The sequence below is a fragment of the Cherax quadricarinatus genome, chromosome 46, assembly GCF_038502225.1.
Source record: "Cherax quadricarinatus isolate ZL_2023a chromosome 46, ASM3850222v1, whole genome shotgun sequence".
Lineage (NCBI taxonomy): Eukaryota > Metazoa > Arthropoda > Malacostraca > Decapoda > Parastacidae > Cherax > Cherax quadricarinatus.
Genome location: NC_091337.1, coordinates 7,979,795 through 8,002,125, shown reverse-complemented (window position 1 = coordinate 8,002,125; position 22,331 = coordinate 7,979,795). Strand labels below are relative to the sequence as shown.

The window sequence follows — 22,331 nt, the reverse complement described above, 5'->3', positions numbered from 1 at the left end:
AAAATGGTATACAATACCGGAACATTTCGTATTATTAGTGTTTTTGGTGATTTTATCTGCAAAATAAGTGACCATGGGCCCCAAGAAAGCTTCTAGTGCCAACCCTGTGGTAAAAAGGGTGAGAAATATTATCGAAATACTGTGGTACCATGGTCAACTGCTGATGCTGCTGCTGCTGTAGCACCGTCAGCTGCTGCTGCTGCTGTACCACTGCTAGCTGCTGCTGCTGCTGTAGTACCGTCTGCTGCTGCTGTAGCACCGTCTGCTGCTGCTGTAGCACTGTCAGCTGCTGCTGTAGCACTGTCAGCTGCTGCTGCTGCTGCTGTAGCACTGTCAGCTGCTGCTACTGCTGCTGCAGCACTGTCAGCTGCTGCTGTAGCACTGTCAGCTGCTGCTGCTGCTGTACCACCGTCAGCTGCTGCTGCTTCTGTAGTACCGTCTGCTGCTGCTGCTGCTGTAGTACCGTCTGCTGCTGCTGTAGCACTGTCAGCTGCTGCTGTAGCACTGTCAGCTGCTGCTGCTGTAGCACTGTCAGCTGCTGCTGCTGCACTGTCAGCTGGTGCTGCTGCTGCTGCTGTAGCACCGTCAGCTGCTGCTGCTGCTGTAGCACCGTCAGCTGCTGCTGCTGCTGCTGTAGTACCGTCTGCTGCTGCTGTAGTACCGTCTGCTGCTGTTGTAGCACCATCTGCTGCTGCTGTAGCACCATCTGCTGCTGCTGTAGCACTGTCAGCTGCTGCTGTAGCACTGTCAGCTGCTGCTGCTGTAGCACCGTTGTTGGTGTGGCTTATTGAGAATACCAAGAAACAATTATCCCCAGAGGGTTAGCCACCCAGGATAACCCAAAAAAGTCAGTGTCATCGAAGACTGTCTAACTTATTTCCATTGGGGTCCTTAATCTTGTCTCCCAGGATGCAACCCACACCAGCTGACTAACACCCAGGTGAACAGGGAAAAATGCCTGCAACTAGTGCTCATATTAGTGAATTTAAAGCCAGCAAAGGTTGGTTTGAGAGATTTAAGAATCGTAGTGGCATACACAGTGTGATAAGGTCTGTTCTGGAAGAAAATGCCAAACAGGACCTACAGTACTCAGGAGGAAAAGGCACTCCCAGGACACAGTGTCTCATCAGTCATTGCTGCATCTTCAATAAAGGTGTCATTTATTCTTCATTTAGTAGAGTAGTACATGCACAATATATATTGTGCATGTACTACTCTACTATTGTGCATGTACTACTCTACTATTGTACATGTATCCTTCTCTTTGTGTGTAGGAAAATGTATATTTCATGTGGTAAAATTTTTTTTTTCATACTTTTGGGTGTCTTGCACGGATTAATTTGATTTCCATTATTTCTTATGGGGAAAATTCATTTGCATAACGATAATTTCGCATAACAATGAGCTCTCGTTATCTATGGAGGCAAAGAAGGGAATGTATGAAAGTATAGTAGTACCAACACTCTTATATGGATGTGAAGCTTGGGTGGTAAATGCAGCAGCGAGGAGACGGTTGGAGGCAGTGGAGATGTCCTGTCTAAGGGCAATGTGTGGTGTAAATATTATGCAGAAAATTCGGAGTGTGGAAATTAGGAGAAGGTGTGGAGTTAATAAAAGCATTAGTCAGAGGGCAGAAGAGGGGTTGTTGAGGTGGTTTGGTCATTTAGAGAGAATGGATCAAAGTAGAATGACATGGAAAGCATATAAATCTATAGGGGAAGGAAAGAGGGGTAGGGGTCGTCCTCGAAAGGGTTGGAAAGAGGGGGTAAAGGAGGTTTTGTGGGTGAGGGGCTTGGACTTCCAGCAAGCGTGCGTGAGCGTGTTAGATAGGAGTGAATGGAGACGAATGATACTTGGGACCTGACGATCTGTTGGAGTGTGAGCAGGGTAATATTTAGTGAAGGGATTCAGGGAAACCGGTTATTTTCATATAGTCGGACTTGAGTCCTGGAAATGGGAAGTACAATGCCTGCACTTTAAAGGAGGGGTTTGGGATATTGGCAGTTTGGAGGGATATGTTGTGTATCTCTATACATATATGCTTCTAAACTGTTGTATTCTGAGCACCTCTGCAAAAGCAGTGATAATGTGTGAGTGTGGTGAAAGTGTTGAATGATGATGAAAGTATTTTCTTTTTGGGGATTTTCTTTCTTTTTTTTGGGTCACCCTGCCTCGGTGGGAGACGGCCGACTTGTTGAAAAAAAAAAAAAAAAAAAAAAAAAAAATGAGCTCTCAGGAACGGATTAATATCGTTATGCGGGGGTCCACTGTACTGTACTGCATTTTTAAAACTATTCCAACCCTCTTCAACCCACTCCCCCACTACTCATACTTGCACTAGCCCACCTTTCTGCCAATAGTTACTTATATCTCACCTAACTTCCTCCTCCCTTAGTTTATGCACTTTTACCTCTCTCTTACTTGTTGTTGCCATTTTCCTTTTGTCCCATCTATCTCTTACTCTAACTGTAGCTACAACTAAATAATGATCTGATATATCACTTGCCCCCTCTATAACATGTACATCCTGAAGTCTACCCATGAACCTTTTATCCACCATTACATAATCTAATAAACTACTTTCAGTACGTGCTATATCATACCTTGTATATTTATCCTCTTTTTCATAAAATATGTATTACTTATTACCAAACCTCTTTCTACACATAGCTCAATTAAAGGCTCCCCATTTTCATTTACCCCTAGCACCCCAAATTTACCTACTACTCCCACCACAACATTTTACCCACTTTAACACTGAAATCCCCAACCTCAAGTACTCTCACACTTGATTCAAGACTCCCCACACACTCACTCAACATTTCCCAAAATCTCTCTCTCTCCTCAACACTTCTCTCTTCTCCTGGTGCATAAATGCTTACTATAACCCACTTTTCACATCCAACCTTTATTTTTTATTGTTCTAAATTAGAAAGAATTTTTTCCAAGATTTAACTGTCTGATTTCTGAAATTCAGAATCTTATAAGAGCTAAAATTCTGAATTTCAATTCAGAAAATAACTACAAATCAGTTTTATTATCAATTACGAGAGAGGGGTCTGACTTCTATTAGAATTTTTTATACAATAATTTGAAAACCTCCCTACATTCATTGTCTTAAATATGAAAGAAATATACAATAAGATGCAAACACACATACCTCCAAGGATATATTTCCTCTTCTGGGGAAGGCAAGCTTATTGTTGATGATTCTCCTGGTAATAAATTATAGTAATAAAAATTTAAAGGTGAGGGATTCATCCCTAATCATCGCATAAAAATTAACAGGAGTAAAGTAATCATTCAAAGTGAGCATTTTCAATAATTTACAGATATTTTTGAGAACAAAACTGAAGGAAGTCCATGCACTAAACTTAATTCTTTCAAGTTGTCTGTTACAAAATTAGCATCAGATATATCTACGTTACTTATTAAATATATGCATACTTTTACTTGAAAAAGATATTTACTGGAAAACACTTGCATTAAACACCTATGATTTTTCTCACTGACAAACATCTGTAATGCTCTAGGGAGTACAGGACCTGGAATTGTCTGGTGAGATACACTTCTTACAGTACTGTCTGTGGGATGAACATCCTGGCCCTCCTTTATCAGCATCAATGCTCCTCCTATTAGTCACTCGTAATCACTATCAGCTTTAAGAAGTAACTCTTCCTCTGGTATGTGTCCCTAAGGTTATTAATCAGAGGAAGATATTCCTCTTTTTAGTAATTAAGATAATATAAATTGAGCAAATATGGTGAAAGATGGATGATAGAAATTAAAGTACAGTAAACCTTCTCAAACCTGCTGATGAGACAGGTTTGTTCTGGAAGAAGATGCCATGTAAAGCATACATCGGCAAAGAAGAGAAAACTGCTCCTGGATTCAAGGACATAAAAGACCATTCCATCTTGCTTTTTTGTAGTAATGCATCAGACTTTCAATGTAAACCATAGCATGGGTGACTAAGGCCTTCTTAATTGAATGGTTCAAGCATCACTTTATTCCTGAAGTAAGGATGTATACTCTGAATTCTATGCGCAATATCCACCCCACACATTGCTCTGAAACATGATATCTCAACTGCCTCTAGCCTGCTTCTCACTGCACCATTCAAAACCCATGCCTCACAACCACATGAAAGCATTGGTACCATAATCCTCTAGTATGCTCTCTTTGTCTCTATAATTTTTTTTTTCCCCACAGATATTTCAACACACCACCCACCTTTTTTCCTCTTATCTATTCTATGGTTCACCTCATCTTTCACAGACCCAACTGATGACACGTTCACTCCCATACATCTAAGTACATCTACTTCCTCCCTCCAATGTGTTATTCAATCTATCATTGCCTAGACTCTTTTTGTTATCCTTCAGCACCTTGCTCTTTTTTTTACATTCATTTGTAACAGCTGTTGAAGAATATAAATTTGAATAAATGAGAAAATTAATCAACATGGTTATGAGACACCTAATTAATTGCCATTACCTTGAATAAAAATCTTCAGCTGTGTCTCTTGTAAAATGAAAGAATTTTTAATATCTTTGCAGGTGTATGTTCCCAGATCATCTTCATTGACATCATTGATAGTAAGTATTATGATGGCTCCTGGTTTATCAGTCTCTTCTGACCTTGCCCATACATATTTTTCTGTATTATTTGGTGATGACTGCAGTATATCTTCTTCCTTATATACATATTTAACCTGTTAATGAAAAAATATCCTCTCATGGAGTATAAATAGAACTCTTTACCTCATTTATAAAGCTACTAACCACTTAGTAGAATTTTTTGCTTCTCTGAGCAATGCTGCATCAGAGACCAATACAAAACTAAGACACAGAGTAAGGATTGCTCCAGAGCATTTAAGAGTTAAGCAGAGGATGGATCAAAGACACATAAATGATAAAATTTTAATTTAATGATGCCTCACCCACTGTGGGGTTTTGTATGAGACAAAACATAGTTAGATATATGGCACGTTCCATTTGCATGTCCTTGATTCGCACTACCTGTCGGCTATTGTCATACATCAGTTTATTAATAGTAAAAGTTTGATGCCTTGATTATCACGTATTACTTTATTAACTCGTTGATCACATACTTGTACAACATTATGGTTGTATTCTCATTTTCTTGGTCTCATTTGATAGAAAGGAAGATGTATTACAGAAATAGAGATGATTTTGATTGGTTCCACGATGACAAGTACCTTGAAATTGAGCTCAAATTAGCGAAAATGTTCGATTTTTGCCGATGTTTCAGAGTAAACAAATCATGCCACAAGTCCTATACACATCAACTGGTGAGTCTAATATTCTTTCACAAGTGCACTGATATTGTTTATACCATTTTTGCAATGATGCAGTAGTATACATAAAAGTAAACCTTCTATTTTTTGTGAGAATAAAAATTCAGAATGGAATGCAAAAGTAATATAAGGGGGGCCTGGAGATGTGACTAATGAACAGATAATATGTTATTTTAGTGCCAGGAATGTCTGTCTTGTTTATTGTGGATCCTACTTTGAAATTGGCATCTTTTGAAATTTGTGTGAAATTCGTCAAATTCCCAATTTCTGACCACTTTATTGGGTAGTTGAAATCGATAAATGGGGGTTTCTGATACTCAATTGATAGAACTAATGGAGTTCTATTGAAATAGCTATAATTTTAGTCGACTGGAATGTTGGAATTGGCCAAAAATAGAGCTCAAAATGGGCAAAATCGCTGATGCGTAAATATCATAGAGACCACTAACTTCATGAGACCATAATTCTGTAGGTTTTCCATCAAATTTCATACTTTTGGTATCATTATGATCGGAAAAGGATTCTCTATCATTTCATGAGAAAAAATCAATTTTTTTTTTGAAAATTTTTCAACTCTGAGAACGAGTTTGGGAGAGGGCCTCTCGACCCTCAAAGAGTTAAGAGAAAAGGTTTGATACAGGTTGGCCATCACTAATCCAGCATCACTGGAACCTGTAGTGTGCCGGATTAGTGAGTTTACAGGATTACAGAGTGGTGAGGTTATAATACACTTAATTAACCTATCAATAGAGACTGCTACATCTTCCTCAGTTTCATCACTGTTTTCTCCTCCACTGGCTTGCTAGTGTGGATTTACAACTATCTGCTCAATTTCTGAGTCAGTATAATGATGAAATTTGAAATTATGCTAGCCAAAATTAGTGCTAGATTACTGATGGAACAGGATAACTGATTGCCGGATTAGTGATGGCCGATCTGTACCTTGAATATTAGTGCCTACCCTGAATAAAAGACTCAAGTGCTCCACCTTAGATAAGCGAGGTCACTTTCTACTTACACAAAACCAAATAATAATTACCAGATATTTTCCACTAATACAGTACCAAAAATAATTACCAAACATGAAGATAAAAGGCACAAAATTTGATAAGAAATTAGAGTCACAACTGAGATGAGATGAGACAAAATATCAGTAAGTAGGTCAGAAGGCAGTGACCCTTGGTACTTACAGACACAAGGCAGAGTTATAACTAACATTAAAAAGAAACAAGAAACTTACCCAGTCCCCAGTTGGTGAGTAACATCTAATCCTGGCATTCTCACCAAGCTGAACCCATGCCAACCCTATAAAGTATGATAAGAGTCAAACAAATTTAAGTTTCCCCCATGATAGTAATGAAATAAAGGAAGACTCATAAATGAATAAATCTGCCAACTCCAGAGTCATGAGATCAACATAGTAATTATCACACCAACTCTGCTTTAGAAAAAAAATCTTGTACTAGGACACTGATTATCATTAACTTCACTTCTGCCTTAAATAACTTACTTTACAGAATTCTTAATGGCACTTCAAGCATTGGGTAACATAACAGCTTAGGCTTGTTTAAACTAAATGAATTTATGATTGAGGCTATTGTACATAATCTTAAACCTGGAAATTTCACAAATGCTGACTGCCTCAAATGTCTTCATTCTACATGGATATGAAGACGACATTTGGCTTCTATTATTTATTTTTTTAACACATCGGCCATTTCCCACCAAGGCAGGGAGACACAAAAAAAGAAATGCTTTTACCATCATTCACACATAATCACTGTCTCTGCAGAGCCATTCAGATATGACAGTTTAGATGTTACTCCAAAGAGCCAATATCCCAAACCCCTCCTTTAAAGTGTAAGCACTGTACTTCCCACCTCCAGGAGTCAAGTCTGGCTAACCAGTTTCCCTGAATTCCTTCACAAAATATTATCCTACTCATACTCCAACAGCTCATCAGGTCCCAAAAACCATTCATCTCCATTTACTCCTATCTAACATCCTCACACATGCCTGCTGCATGTCCAAGCCCCTTGCACACAAAACCTCTTTTACCCCCTCCCTCCATCCTTTCCTAGGATGACCCCTACCCCTCCTCCCCTCCATTACAGATTTATACACCCTCCATCCTCTCTAAATGACCAAACCACCTCAACAACCCCTCTTCAGCCCTCTGAATAATACTCTTAGTAACTACACACCTCCTTCTAATTTCCACACTGTGAATTCTCTAAATAATATTTACCCCACACATTGCCCTTAGAAACAACATCTCCACTGCCTCTAGCCTTCTAGGTGCAGCATTCACAACCCATGCTTCACACCCTTTATAAAAGTGTTGTACCACTATACTCTTGTATATTCCTTTCTTTGCCTCCATGGATAATGTTCTTTGTCTCCACAGATACCTACCATCCACATACACAGTGAAGTTTTTTCTATAAATTTCCCGTTCATTAATAGCAAATTGGCAGACGTACAAGCCGGAGTGTGAAAGACTGGCATTAGTTATGGTGAGAAGATAAGAATTATCAGAAACTTTCAGTTTGTAGCCCTTAGCTTCAGCTATGTTGATCCTGCCCTGCGTTAGGAGAGTTGACCCTGGGTAATGCCACCAACTGACCTGAAACAAATACAGTTTAACTTACACTTTTTCCTCTTAAACTCATATACTGTGTAAAACAGCTGTTTTTTTTTTTAAGGAGGGCTATTATATCCCTTGTGAAAATAAATCTAACAAGAATGATTATTCAACATTTGTAGCTAACTTCAACAATGTAAGTACTTGAAGTGCTCTATGTTAAAAATATTTAAAATCTTATTTCCAATCCTAAATAAATTATTAACTGAAACAGGTATAACTATACTCTATACTCTCATGGGTGTGAAGCATGGGTTGTGAATGTCACAGAGAGGAGGAGGCAGTGGAGATGTGTGAGCAATGTGTGGTGCAAATATTATGCAGAGAATTCATTGCTTGGAAATTAGGAGGAGGTGCAGAGTTACTAAAAGCCTTATCCAGAATCCAGAGGGCTGAGGAGGGGTTGTTGAGGTGATGTGGACACTTAGAGAGTATGGAGCAAAACAGGATGACTTTGGAGGATGTATAAATCTGTAGGAGAGGGAAGACAGGGTAGGGGTATCCCTAGAAAAGGATGGAGGGAGGGAGTAAAGGAGATTTTGGATATCCAGTAGGCATGTATGAACGTGTTAGATATAAGAGGGTGGATGCAAATGGTTTCCGGGACTTGACAAGCTGTTGTAGTGTGAGCAAGGTAATATTTTGTGAAGGGATTCAAGGAAACCAGTTAGCCAGATTTGAATCCTGGAGGTGGAAAGTACAATGCCTGCATTCTGAAGGAGGGATAGGGATATTTGCAGTCTGCAGGAGTATTTGAATTGTATTGTCTGTGCACTTCTAACAAGGCAATGACAGGAGTAAACGATGGTAAAGATAGTTTCTTTTTCAGGTCACCCTGCCTTGATGGGAGACAGCCAGTGTGTTAAAAAAAAACTGAATCATCACTAATAAAACTATAAAATTGCTTGTAAGATAGTCCAGCTTACCAAGGCTGAAGGCATATTGCCTTTGAGAGAACAATCCACTGTCACAGATTTTCCTTCATCAACTTGTAATTTAGTATCAGAGTCTTCAAAGTACTTCTGAATATCTGGAAAATTGGCATAAGGTTCAAATAACATAAATAAGCAAATAAGGTTATTGATATGGTCCACTGAACCATAAAATTATCACCATGAATTGTTATTTTAGTTCACTTCCATAAGTTAATAACTGAAAAGACAAAGTTACAAAGGGATCCCCACCCAGATAAGGAAAATCATGTCTCACTAGCCTCAATGAGGTCAATGATTGGATGACAGAAATAAGACAGAAAGAGAAGTGGGGAGGAAGGGAGGCAGACTGAATGTTTCTGGGCTATCAGAAGGCCATCAATACAGTTCTCAAGAAGAGATTTATTTAAAAGCTGGAAAAGCAGGAGAGGATATCACAGCCTATGCTCCATTGCATAAAGAAATGCTTGATTGATAAGATAAATAGTTTTATAATGAAAATCAAAATATTGAATTACAATAATAAGCAAAGTTTCCCAAAGATCAGTTTCTGGTTTCAAAAGTGACATTAAAGTTTTCCAACATTAGATAAAATTTTAAAAACTGTATGTCATGCCTAGAATCACTTAGTATGATTGTGGGTTATTTGTGCTTTTCTTTCCTGCCTTTTTAGACTATATTAAATAGTATCCTCCAAATAATCTTTACTCAGGCTAATACAACTGCTGACAAGAAAAGAGGAAAGTTATTTTTAATATTAAGCAGAAAGTAAATATGCTACTACAATATGTGCAGAGAGAAGAGTTTAAGAGAAATTTGAAAGAATTTAAAACTGGCATATCAACTGTGCAAGATTTGGCCCAAGAAGTTGGATTTTTAAATTTCTGTACAGAAACTGTAACAGAGAAGGTCCTCAAGCAGAAATGTTTTCAACCCTGAAAACTATATAATATATGACAATGTTAGAATCATTCAATCAATCAATGGAATCAATCAATAGCAGAAATTGAAGCTAATACTTTTCTGTATCTTTTACTAACCTTCAAAATTCACTCCAAACAGGTATTGTGGAAGTATTACTAATGTTGTATTTCCCAACTTTTGTCCATCCAATGAGCAACCATAAGTAGTGTCAAGGAAACTCTTAATCACCATTAAACCCAAAATTCCATTTTCAATATATGGATAATAGTTGGAATCTTGAGTTAAAATTTCACTATCTGAAGTTATCTGGTAATCTAGATCAGCATCAAACCACTCCATCTGAGAAAATAATTAATTTTCATCAATACTACCAAGAAGACTAATTACACAGATATATAATGATTGAATGTAATATTTTTATAACTATACCCACTGCATGGAAAGGTTTTGCTAAGTCTAACATAAAATTTAAATACAGGAAGGCCCCGCTTATATAGCAGAATAGGTTCCAGGCTACCATTGTAAAGCGAAAATCACTGTAAAGTGAATCATAGCCTTTTCTCACTTTCAGATACATATAAAAGCCTGACACCATGTTTACATTATCATATATTAAGTGAGCAATAAAGCTAGGTCTAAAAAAGACATATACAGTACACGGTACTTACCTTAAAATATTTTCATCCTTAGCTTATAGTAAGTGGTGAATATATTTATTGTAGGAAGTCTGAATAAATAAAGAATGGGCATAACTGCAAAACTGTTATATTAGCAAAACACCATAAAGTGAAGTGCTGTAAAGCAGGGCTGTGAGGGAAAAGTTCAACAGATAGGAGCAGCGAGCGAGTATATGGGGAAGATAGTTTGACTGCCAGCTGCTTGTTAAGGTAGGGTCAGTCTAGCTCCCGCTATCCCCCCCCCTTTCTCCACCCTGAAAGGCGACGTGTGGGGCTCGGACCAAACAGTAGTCACTTGACTCACAGCTCCCAGCACAACTCTTGGAATGACACCTCGGGTCATCTGCCAACCAAAGAAACGTGTTGAAGGAGACGGACTGAAAAAAAAATCCTGAGACGTCACTTTTTGATCTACCTACCTGATTAATTGTAGGCAACAGCAGGCAACTACCCCTCATCTTTGCAGTGGTAAAGAACCTGCGTACCTGTCATCTGGACTGACTATTCAAGGCTATAGACTCTGTGAAGAACTAGTCGTTGGGTTGTCACTCAACACCTGTGACCCCCCCCCCACATCATCAGTAACGGCTACAATTTCTACAAGACGGTGTCAACCTCAACCAGACACCCCAGTATAACTGTACATATTAGCGTTGAATTCGAATGTCATTTTTCCACTTCATTTTTCATTTTTCTTTCAAGTAGGATACACATTCATGTTTTAATGTTTTATCTTTGCATTACTAAATAATAGTGTTTATCTTTGTGAATTATTATTTCTTTTTCTCTTCATTAATTTTCCTGAGGAGGAGCTAGCTTTGGTAATACTGACTGAAATTGTTACAGGGCTGAGTAAGCCTTCACAAGGGCCTGCCTGTATATATTAAACATACATAGTTCAATTACACCTGCATAATTAAGGATATTCTAACTTTAATTCTAACTTTAAAGAATTACCTTTAAAGTACTACCTACTATTATATTCCCAAGCTCCATTATTTGATCATCACTTTATTTGTTCACCACAAATTATTTTAGTCCCTTTTATATTGCCTCCTTTATTTTAGCTTTAAAAAACTACCTTAGCTCATTATTTTTACATTTGTTAAATAATTCAGGTGCTATTTTTTTTTAGCTTTAGAATATTTACTTTATTTTTTACTTAATTCTAACTATAGATTCACTACAAATCTTATGATTACAAGCATTGATCCTGATACCAACCTCTTATTTAATGACTTAAATGATTCAAACAGTTACTGTAATTACTACACAGCAGAACAATCAAAGGCACTTCTCAGAGCTAACAACAACATAACTATCTTTAACTACAATATCAGATCTTTAAGCAAGTATTATGATGACCTCCTAGCATTACTAAATTCCTTGCATGCCAATATGTCCATCATTACACTAACTGAAACCTGGCTAAAGCCTGATACTACAGATGTCTATGCCATTCCTGGTTACACAGCCATACACAACTGTAGGCCAGACCAACAAGGGGGTGGCAATGCTATATACTACTCAGACCAACTAGAATGTATCACTAATACTTGCACAAGGGATGAACATGGGGAATATATAATAGCTAAATTCAAATCCAAATACCTACAAAAACCTCTCACAGTGATAAACATCTACAGAGTTCCACAATCAAACATTAGCCAATTTAGTCAAAACCTAGGAAGTATGATAACTGATGCACGCATGAACAAAGATCACTTACTACTCTCAGGTGACTTCAATATAAATCTCCTGCAAGACCAGGACCCACACGTTACTGAATTCACAAACACAATGAGTAACTGCATGTTGCTACCAACAGTAACAAAACCTACAAGAGTTACAGAGACTAGTGTTTCCCTACTTGACCACATCTGGACCAACACCATATCCCCTTTAAAATCAGGCATAATTACAGATAATACCACAGACCACTACCCTACTTTCCTCATAACAACTCTTGGTAAAATACCCCAAAACACTACTAAAGTCACCTTCAGACTTCACAATGAGGCAGCCATTAATAACTTCACAACAGCAGTAACAAACATTGACTGGCACACTGAGCTAGAAATCTATACAGATATTGACGAATGTTTTAATAATTTTCTAAAAAAGACCCAATACCTTTATAACAAGCACTGCCCTAAAAAAACTGAACAGATGACAGCTAAGAGACTGAACAGTCCCTGGCTAACACCCAGCATTCTCAAATCCATAAATACAAAACACCGATATGAAAAACAGTACAGAATGGGTCACATAACCAGAGACCAGACAAAACGTTACTCGTCAATCGTAACCAGCCTGATAAGAAGGGCAAAAAAATTGTATTATGAGAACAGATTATCCAACTTACGAGGTGATATAAAAAAGACCTGGAAGACCCTATCAGAAATTCTGGGAACAAAAAAGATATCACAACATAGCGAAATAAAATTAGCAAAATCAGATGAACCCCAACTCCCACCAACAGAAACAGCAAACAGACTCAATTATTTCTTCTCCACTATAGGTCAAAACCTTGCCAATAAAATCCCAAGCTCAGATACCCCACCAAATGACTACCTCACTGGCAACTACCCGAACACACTGTTCCTAGCTCCGACTAACCCATACGAAGTCTCCCTTATTATCAACGCACTGAAAAACAAGGCAGGAGATTTAAATACCTTACCACCCTTTATATACAAAAAAGCATCACAAGTACTATCACCAATCATTGCAACACTCTTTAACAAATCCATTGAATCCTCCACCTTCCCTACAGTTCTCAAAATAGCAAGGGTCACCCCGATCCATAAAGGAGGAGACCAAACAGAGTTGAATAACTATAGGCCAATATCCAATTTACACCCTCTCTCAAAAATCTTCGAAAAATTAATTCATAAACGAATCTACTCCTACCTCATCTCCCAAAACATTCTCAACCCCTGCCAATTTGGATTCAGGCCTAATAAAAATACTAATGATGCTATTATACACATGCTAGAACATATATACACTGCAATAGAGAAAAAAGAAGTCCCACTGGGGATCTTCATTGACTTACGTAAAGCTTTTGATACAGTTGACCATGACTTGCTCCACGTAAAATTGTCACACTATGGTATTAGAGGGCACTCCCTCAACTACCTCAAGTCTTACCTCAGCAACAGAAGCCAATATGTGTACGCAAATGGGGCAAGCTCTTCCGCACAACCAATTACAGTTGGTGTCTCACAGGGAAGTGTCCTTGGCCCTCTTCTCTTTCTCCTATACATAAATGACCTACCAAATGCTTTGCAATTACTCAAACCCACACTTTTTGCAGATGACACTACATACGTCTTCTCTCACCCGAGCCCAGTCACGCTAGCCAATACTGTAAACACCGAATTACAGAAAATATCTACCTGGATGACTAACAAACTTACACTAAACATTGACAAAACCTACTTCATTCAGTTTGGTAACAGAGCTACAGATGTACCTCTTAACATAACAATAAATGGATCACCTATCACAAAGCTAACAGAGGGAAAATTCCTAGGAATCCACCTCGATAATAGACTCAAATTTCATACACATATACAACAAATTTCTAAGAAAATCTCCAAGACTGTAGGCATACTATCGAAGATACGGTACTATGTTCCACAATCAGCCCTCCTGGCCCTTTATCACTCTCTTATTTACCTCTATCTCACCTATGGAATTTGTGCATGGGGCTCAACAACAATTAACCATCTCAGACCACTAATTACCCAACAAAAGGCTGCAGTTAGAATGATAACAAATTCTCACTACAGGCAACACACTCCACCAATATTCAAAACACTCAACCTACTCACCATACAAAACATCCATACTTATTATTGCACCTATTACATACATAGAACACTTAACTCTGATATTAACCCTCCCCTCAAACATCTCCTTGCCAACCTCAACAGAACACATGACCATAACACAAGGCACAGATCACTCTTTGATGTTCCTCGTGTCCATCTCACGCTATGCAAAAACTCAATGCACATAAAAGGCCCTAAAATCTGGAATTCATTACCTGTAAATATAAAAGAAACACTACCTGTTTATAAATTCAAGTCTCTTCTCAAAGATCACTTACTCACTCAAAACCAAATAAATACTGAATAACTGAACCTTATAAATTGTATATCCTATATGGTACTCACAATTATATCACACAAATGTTAAACCTAGGACCCAATCTAACTTTATTATTTTTTTAAATACACTACCTAACAGAATACTCCATTCGACTGAATGTACAGCAATGCAAGCAACCATATGACCTGTCTTTGTAATACTCATTTGTGCTTTATAGTTATCTGTTTACAATAATGTTTTATCACTGATTTCATCATTGCTTAGTTAATCTTAAGTTAATTTTAAGCCAGCCCGTAATGCTATGCATATAAGTGGCTTTGGCATGCTGCTCTTACCTGTATTTTTTGTACCTCTGTTTGTATGCTTAAATTACTAAATAAATAAATAAATAAATATTATCCACCTTCTATCCCACAGTAGTAATACTACAGTATATAGACCCCCCTAAAAAGAAAACCCTTTCACCATCATTCATACTATATTGTCTTTGCAGAGGTGCACAGATACGACAGTTCAGATGTCACTCTAAACAGCAAATATCCAAAACCCCTCCTTTAAAGTGCAGGGACTGTACCTCTCACCTCCAAGACTCAAGTCCGGCTAACTGGTTTCCCTGAATCCCTTCACGAAATATTACCCTGCTCACACTCCAACAGCTCAAGTCCCAAAAACTCCCATCTAACACATTCACACATACATGCTGTATATCCAAGCACTTTGCACACAGCCTCTTTTACACCTCCCTCCATCTTTTCCTAGGATGACCACTACACCTCCTTCCCTCCACTACAGATCTATACACCCTCCAAATTATCCTATTCTGCTTCATCCTCTCTAAATGACCAAACCACCTCAAAAAAAAACCCTTAGCCCTCTGAATAATACTTTTAGTAACAGTAAACATCCTCCTAATTTCCACACTACAAATTCTCTGCATAATATTTATACCACACATTGCCTTTAGATATGACATCTCCACTGACTCTAGCCTCCTTCTTGCTGCAGCATTTACAACCCATGCTTCACACCCATATCACACACCAGTTGACTAACACCCAGGTACCCATTTTATACTGATGGGTGAACATGGACAACAGGTGTCTTAAGGAAACATGTCCTAATGTTTTCCAGCCATACCAGGGATTCGGTCTCCGGACCTCAGTGTGTGAGCTGAGTGCACTAGCAATCGAGCTACAGGATACCTAGCTAAGGACGAAAATATTTTAACGTAAGTAATGTGTGTACTGTTTATGCATTTTTAGGCTTAGCTATATTGCCCACTTATCATATGATAGTGTAAACATTCTATCAGGCTTTTATATGCATCTGAAAGTGAAAAAAGGTTATGATTCAATTTACAGTGATTTTCACTTTACAGCAGTAGCCTGGAGTTTACTTGGAGTTTACCTGGAGAGAGTTCCAGGGGTCAATGCCCCCGTGGCCTGGTCTGTGACCAGGCTTCATGGTGGATCAGGGCCTGATCAACCAGGCTGTTACTGCTAGCTGTACGCAATCCAACATATGAGCCACAGCCCAGCTGGTCAGGTACCAACTTTAGGTGCTTGTCCAGTGCCTGCTTGAAGAAAGACAGGGGTCTATTGGTAATTGGTAATGCTGGGAGGCAGTTGAACAGTCTTGGACCCCTGACACTTATTGTGTTCTCCCGCCTGCATTCCAGGGAGTACAGGTTCAGGAACTTCAAGCGCTCCCAGTAATTGAGGTGTTTTATCTCAGTTATGCACGCCATGAAGGTTCTCTGTACATTTTCTAGGTCAGCAATTTCACCTGCCTTGAAAGGTGCTGTTAGTGTGCAGCAATATTCCAGCCTAGATAGAACAAGTGAACTGAAGAGTGTCATCATGGGCTTGGCATCCCTAGTTTTGAAGGTTCTCATTATCCATCTTGTCATTTTTCTAGCAGATGCGATTGATACAATGTTATGGTCCTTGAAGGTGAGAGCCCCTGACATGATCACTCTTAGGTCTTTGACATTAGTTTTTTGCTCTATTGTGTGGCTGGAATTTGTTTTATACTCTGATGAAGTTTTAACTTCCTCATGTTTACCATATCGGAGTAATTGAAATTTCTCATCGTTGAACTTCATATTGTTTTCTGCAGCCCATTGAAAGATTTGGTTGATGTCCACCTGGAGCCTTGCAGTGTCTGCACTGGAAGACACTGTTATGCAGATTCAGGTGTCATCTGCAAAGGAAGACACAGTGCTGTGGCTTACATCCTTGTCTATGTCAGATATGAGGATGAGGAACAAGATGGGAGCGAGTACTGTGCCTTGCAGAACAGAGCTTTTCACAGTAACCATCTCAGACTTTACTCTGTTGACTACTACTCTTTGTGTTCTATTTGTGAGGAAATTATAGATCCATCTACCAACTTTTCCTGTTATTCCTTTGCCACGCATTTTGTGCGCTATTATGCCATGGTCACACTTGTCAAAGACTTTTGCAAAGTCTGTGTATATTACATCTGCATTCTTTTTGTCTTCTAGTGCATCCAGTAGTTGGGACAGATAGGAGCGACCTGCTCTAAACCCATGTTGCCCTGGGTTGTGTAACTGATGGGTATCTAGATGGGTGGCGATCTTGCTTCTTAGGACCCTTTCAAAGATTTATGATATGGGATGTTAGCGTTATCAGTCTGTAGTTCTTTGCTAATGCTTTACTGCCCCCTTTGTGGAGTGGGGCTATGTCTGTTGCTTTTAGTAACTGTGCGACAACCCCAGTGTCCATGCTCCCTCTCCATAGGATGTTAAAAGCAGGTGATAGGAACTCACGGAGTTCCATGAGTCTGGCTCTGGGGCAGAGTGCACGGGCATGTTATTTATCGCCTGTTCGATAACCTGCTGTGTAAGTGGGGCCCTCCTGTAGTTGTAGATGATTGAAATGTGCAAGTGTTAGAAGGACCTCCTAGCATGCTTGGTAAGTTTACTGCAGTGCTACCCTATTGTGTTCTTCACTACAGGAATTACAGATTATAGATTTCAAAACTTCAAAAATATTACTCATGAATGAGTCAACCCCTAGTTTTTGTCCAAAAATTGGTTTTACACCCTTGAAATACAGTATACTAAAATGTATACAATAAAACTATTATATGCTCTCTTCCTAGCCTACATTTCTATAAAATTATATTTGTATCAAAAACACAATCAACTGGAATGTACATATATCATAGAACAGATTGGGACTTGAACCCATGACAAGCGAGTCTTAAAACTCACATGCCAGTATGCTAACCATCAGACAGCTGCATCTAATAAGATTCATCCAACTAGGTACATTTCTGTACACCAAAGGGAGGTTAGCATGGGCCACCACTGTGACCACAATGCAGGTTTTTACACATGACTCCCATACCAGCATGGCCGTGGTGTGCTCTGGCTCAAGTCCCTTCATAGCCGCTATCATGACTCATGAAATCATAATAACATGTTGGCAAACAAATCACGGAATGGGTGGGGCTTGAACCCCACTTATTCAGTTTGAGGACTCGCCTGCCATCAGTTCAAGCCCCATCTGTTCCATTATTTGTTTGCAATCATATTATTATGATTTTATGAGTCATACTGGAATGCATGTCTACTGTAACTTCTCTGTATGGCTCATAAGAAATAAAAAAAATTATTTTAACTTTTAACATGCAATGCACTGTACTTATCCATGTATTGTTTTTATAAATAAAATATTATTTGTAGAATTAAGTAAAATTTTATAACTTTAAATGATAGCATTCAACCAGATATACGCGAGTCAAAAATATTAATGAAAATAATACTGCAATACTTATAAAGTACCTTGATATCTTCTTCAGAGGTCTGAGCACAAGGCAGAAAAGAAGTCTGATCCTCCACAGCCACAATTTGTGGCACCATGATGTTTTTAAAACCTGAAAATCATCCAAAATAAACAATTTAAAGAGTTTTTATGAAATTCTGCATAGTAAAAACACATATACAATATTACACTGGCAGCAAAACAAAGTAGCCTCTATGCTTGATGGGGCTCAATGAATTCTTGGAATATACAGCTTTATAATGCTATGATTCTTGCATTTCCATACCATAACCAATGTTTACTCTGAAATATCATATATAATCAGTAGCAAAGTTTCTTTAAGGCAATTTCCCCAAGGCAACCCTAGGTCCTGTAAACCCATCAATTTTTTTCCTAACAGGCACAGAAACATAATTGCTTGACTCCAACTTATTGAGTCACACTGCTCACACATTCCTGTTGTCTAGCTCTGCACTTCACACTACTCTTGCAGCTCATTATCCTCCATTGCGATTTTGCCTCACTGACAACACACACACACACACACCAAAATCATTCAACAGGCAGTGCTGAAACAGTTTTCAGCACTACACCAGAGTAGAAGACTGAGCCTCAAGATCAGTGCTGGTAGCACATGTTAACAGTGGATCCTTGGAACAAAAGCATTAGATTAGTAAGAGGCAATGCCTCACTTCAAGTGAGGTAAATACAGTAGAAATGGTTAAAAAATAGAGAAATGTTTCTACATCACATGCAGAAGTGATCTGTATTTATTTGTTAACTACCAGAATAGAATAGATCAGTGAAAATGCTCTCAGACTGTGAACAGATGACCAGGCCAAGGCAGAGAAAAAGCAGATTATGAAACTTGCCCAAGATGGATGAACCAGATCTTTCTACTGCAATAATTCAGCTGTTACAAAATTTAGAGAAACCTCTTCTGATGATGCTGAAGGTCATAGGTGCTCCCTTTTATCTTCTGGATTAGTGAGGTGTTCACAGAATGCTCTCTTGATCAGTCAGATTCTTGGTTAGGTTCCAGGTTTCACACTTCTATAAGCAACCCCATAAAAACATTTCCAGTCTTTCCTCATGCTCAGGCATTTAAAATATTCTTTAAGGCCAGGAAGAATAAGTTTTCCAGAGAAGTTTTGGGGGCAATGTCTAAGGAATCAGACAAGTCACCCTTGCTCCACCTTTTTCCCCCACTCTTAAGCAAGACGATCTTTGTCAATCAGAGGAGAGAGAGAAGGAAATGGAAGAGGTATGGTAGCATGAATGGTATATTCAAGAGGCAGAGGTGCTGAGGGAAGAACTTTTGCTGTCAGTTAGGAAGTTAAAGAGTGTAGCAAAAGTAGGGTCATTAGAGAGGAAGACTGAACATAGTAAGTATGTGAGGGCATTGCAGAAGGTAATTTTTTTTATACATTTTTTTTATATTTTAAATTACAAGTAAAAGTAAAAAGCTTAAACTGATGTTCAGAAAAATATGATAATTACAATACTAATGATGTAGTGTGAATGGACATTACCCCAAGGTAATTGGGAAATAGAGCAATGATTACTGTAGTTGACTCCAGTTGAACTGCCTGTGTAGCAATTGCACATTTTAAAGCATTGTAATTTTCTTTGTATAACAAAAAACAATCAAACCAATTCTAAAATCAGGTGTTCTTAGTTCTGTATGAAAGTAAGAACATTCAACTTTAAAACACTCAACTATTATACTTCATTTGGTGTACTGTACCCTTTGTATACCCTTCATACTGGTGAAGGGCTCTATATACAAGGAATTAGAGCTATCCTCCCATTTCCCAGACATTACATGGCCCCCTACACCCTACAGGTTTAGCACTCCCCCATGAATGTAATAACGATTAATATACAGGTTAGGCCGTAGATAAGTCAGGTTTTGATCTTCTAACACCTTCACTAGGTGCTCACCTACTTGTGTTCAAAAGGATTGAGTTCCAGCTCTTGCCTTACTTCTAAACCATTATTCACATAGTGTGAGATCTTCCAAACCCCCAAAGACACTACCATGTTTACTTCTGACTTCTACCACCTTTTCCCCTTAGTGAAGTCTGCTTACAGTACTCACAAAGTTCTTTCTTAATTCTCTATTACATACATTTGTTTTAAGCTTCCATCTGACTCCCCTCATCTTGGTCCCACCCCCTGTTTCTTTTTTTAATAGTTATCTTCATCCATCAGTTACTGCCAGACAGAGTCAGATATTATTGTTATCTGTGTTTAGTTCTGAAGTATTGGGCCCAAACCTGGCCTTTAACCAGGCAATTAAGGAAATATTAGAGGAATAAGAACTATATTATGAAAAGCATAGAAAAGTAAAGTGTGTACTGAAGGTATGGTAATTAGAAATTTATCTACCATCTTACATGCCAGAATGCAATACATATCTTGAACACTGAGACCATATCACCTTTGTTTCTTAGTGTTTCCAGTATCTTAAGATTCAGTTCTTCAAGTCTGTCCTCAAAATTCAAACTCTTAATCAAGGAATGAAAGCCATCATGTAAATTCCTTTAAATATGAATAGGGTGCATACCTTTCTGGAAGGTAAGTGCAGTAGCAGTGCTGAGTGGGACGACTGTGACAAAGTTGGAAGCCTCACATTGAAACTCTGCATCTCTATCTGACTCTTCTACTGTAATGTCAAGGTAGGCTTTTGAAATGCCCTTCACCTGTCGAGTTTCAGATGGTATCTCTTTATTATTTCTAAACCATTTAAGTGTTGCAGGTGGAAGCCCACCACCGCTGGTGCAAGTTAGTCGGATGGAATCTCCAACTTGAACTTGACTGCTGTCAACATTTTCTTCAATCACTGGTGGCTCTGGTTCTGTATGAAAATACAATTATAATGATAGATACCATGTAATAAAGCATTATATACCATAACTAATGGTCTACTGTACTTACATTTTTTTACAGAATAGGTGATTTGAGTGTTACAAGAAATCAAAACATATTTAGTATGTATTTGGCTATGAATGTATCCACTTGATGAACCATACCATGGGCAGGGATTGAACTTGTGGTGAGTCAAAAAATGACTCACTCACCATAAGTTCAATCCCTACCCATGGTATGATTTGTCTGCAATCATATCTACTTGATATACTGTATATGAGAAGTATATCTACAGTGTATCTACAGTGTAGGTTTTCACTTTAGATTTTCAGAAATATTTGCTTATGGTGTTGATAATAAGTTATTATTAGAGAGGAAACATGATTATCCATTATAAAAGCAACAGATAAGCAAAATTTTCGATAAAAACATTTCTACATTTTTTTTTTAACAAGTCGGCCGTCTCCCACCGAGGCAGGTGACCCAAAGAGAAAGAAAATCCCCAAAAAGAAAATACTTTCGTCATCATTCAACACTTTCACCTCACTCATACATAATCACTGTTTTTGCAGAGGTGCCCAGAATACAACAGTTTAGAAGCATACACGTATAAAGATACACAATATATCCCTCCAAACTGCCAATATCCCGAACCCCTCCTTTAAAGTGCAGGCATTGTACTTCCCATTTCCAGTACTCAAGTCCGGTTATATAAAAATAACCAGTTTTCCTGAATCCCTTCACTAAATATTACCCTGCTCACACTCCAACAGCTTGTCAGGTTCCAAATACTATTTGTCTCCATTCACTCCTATCTAACATGCTCACGCATGCTTGCTGGAAGTCCACGCCCCTTGCCCAAAAAACCTCCTTTACCCCTTCCCTCCAACCTTTTTGAGGATGACCCCTACCCCACCTTCCTTACCCTACAGATTTATACGCTCTCCATGTCATTCTACTTTGATCCATTCTCTCTAAATGACCAAACCACTTCAACAACCCCTCTTCAGCCCTCTGACTAATACTTTTATTAACTCCACACCTTCTCCTAAT

The 22,331-nt window shown here is 38.4% G+C and overlaps 1 protein-coding gene across 6 annotated transcripts in view; it reads right to left on the bottom strand.

Moving 5' to 3' along the window:
• The window catches only part of LOC128696740 (uncharacterized), a 294,106-nt gene that overhangs the window by 61,388 nt on the left and 210,387 nt on the right, over nt 1–22,331 (bottom strand). For all 6 annotated transcript variants that reach the window (XR_011393202.1, XM_070094479.1, XM_070094481.1 and 3 more), the window contains 8 exons: nt 20,977–21,267; nt 18,428–18,519; nt 9,937–10,159; nt 8,891–8,994; nt 7,736–7,946; nt 6,561–6,625; nt 4,498–4,714; nt 3,161–3,215 (listed from right to left, as the gene is read on the bottom strand). Coding sequence is in view for 5 of the 6 variants with exons in the window: in XM_070094479.1 (XP_069950580.1) it covers nt 3,161–3,215; nt 4,498–4,714; nt 6,561–6,625; nt 7,736–7,946; nt 8,891–8,994; nt 9,937–10,159; nt 18,428–18,519; nt 20,977–21,267 (1,258 nt within the window). In the remaining variant the exon portion in view is untranslated. The remainder of the gene's footprint in view (nt 1–3,160; nt 3,216–4,497; nt 4,715–6,560; nt 6,626–7,735; nt 7,947–8,890; nt 8,995–9,936; nt 10,160–18,427; nt 18,520–20,976; nt 21,268–22,331) is intronic.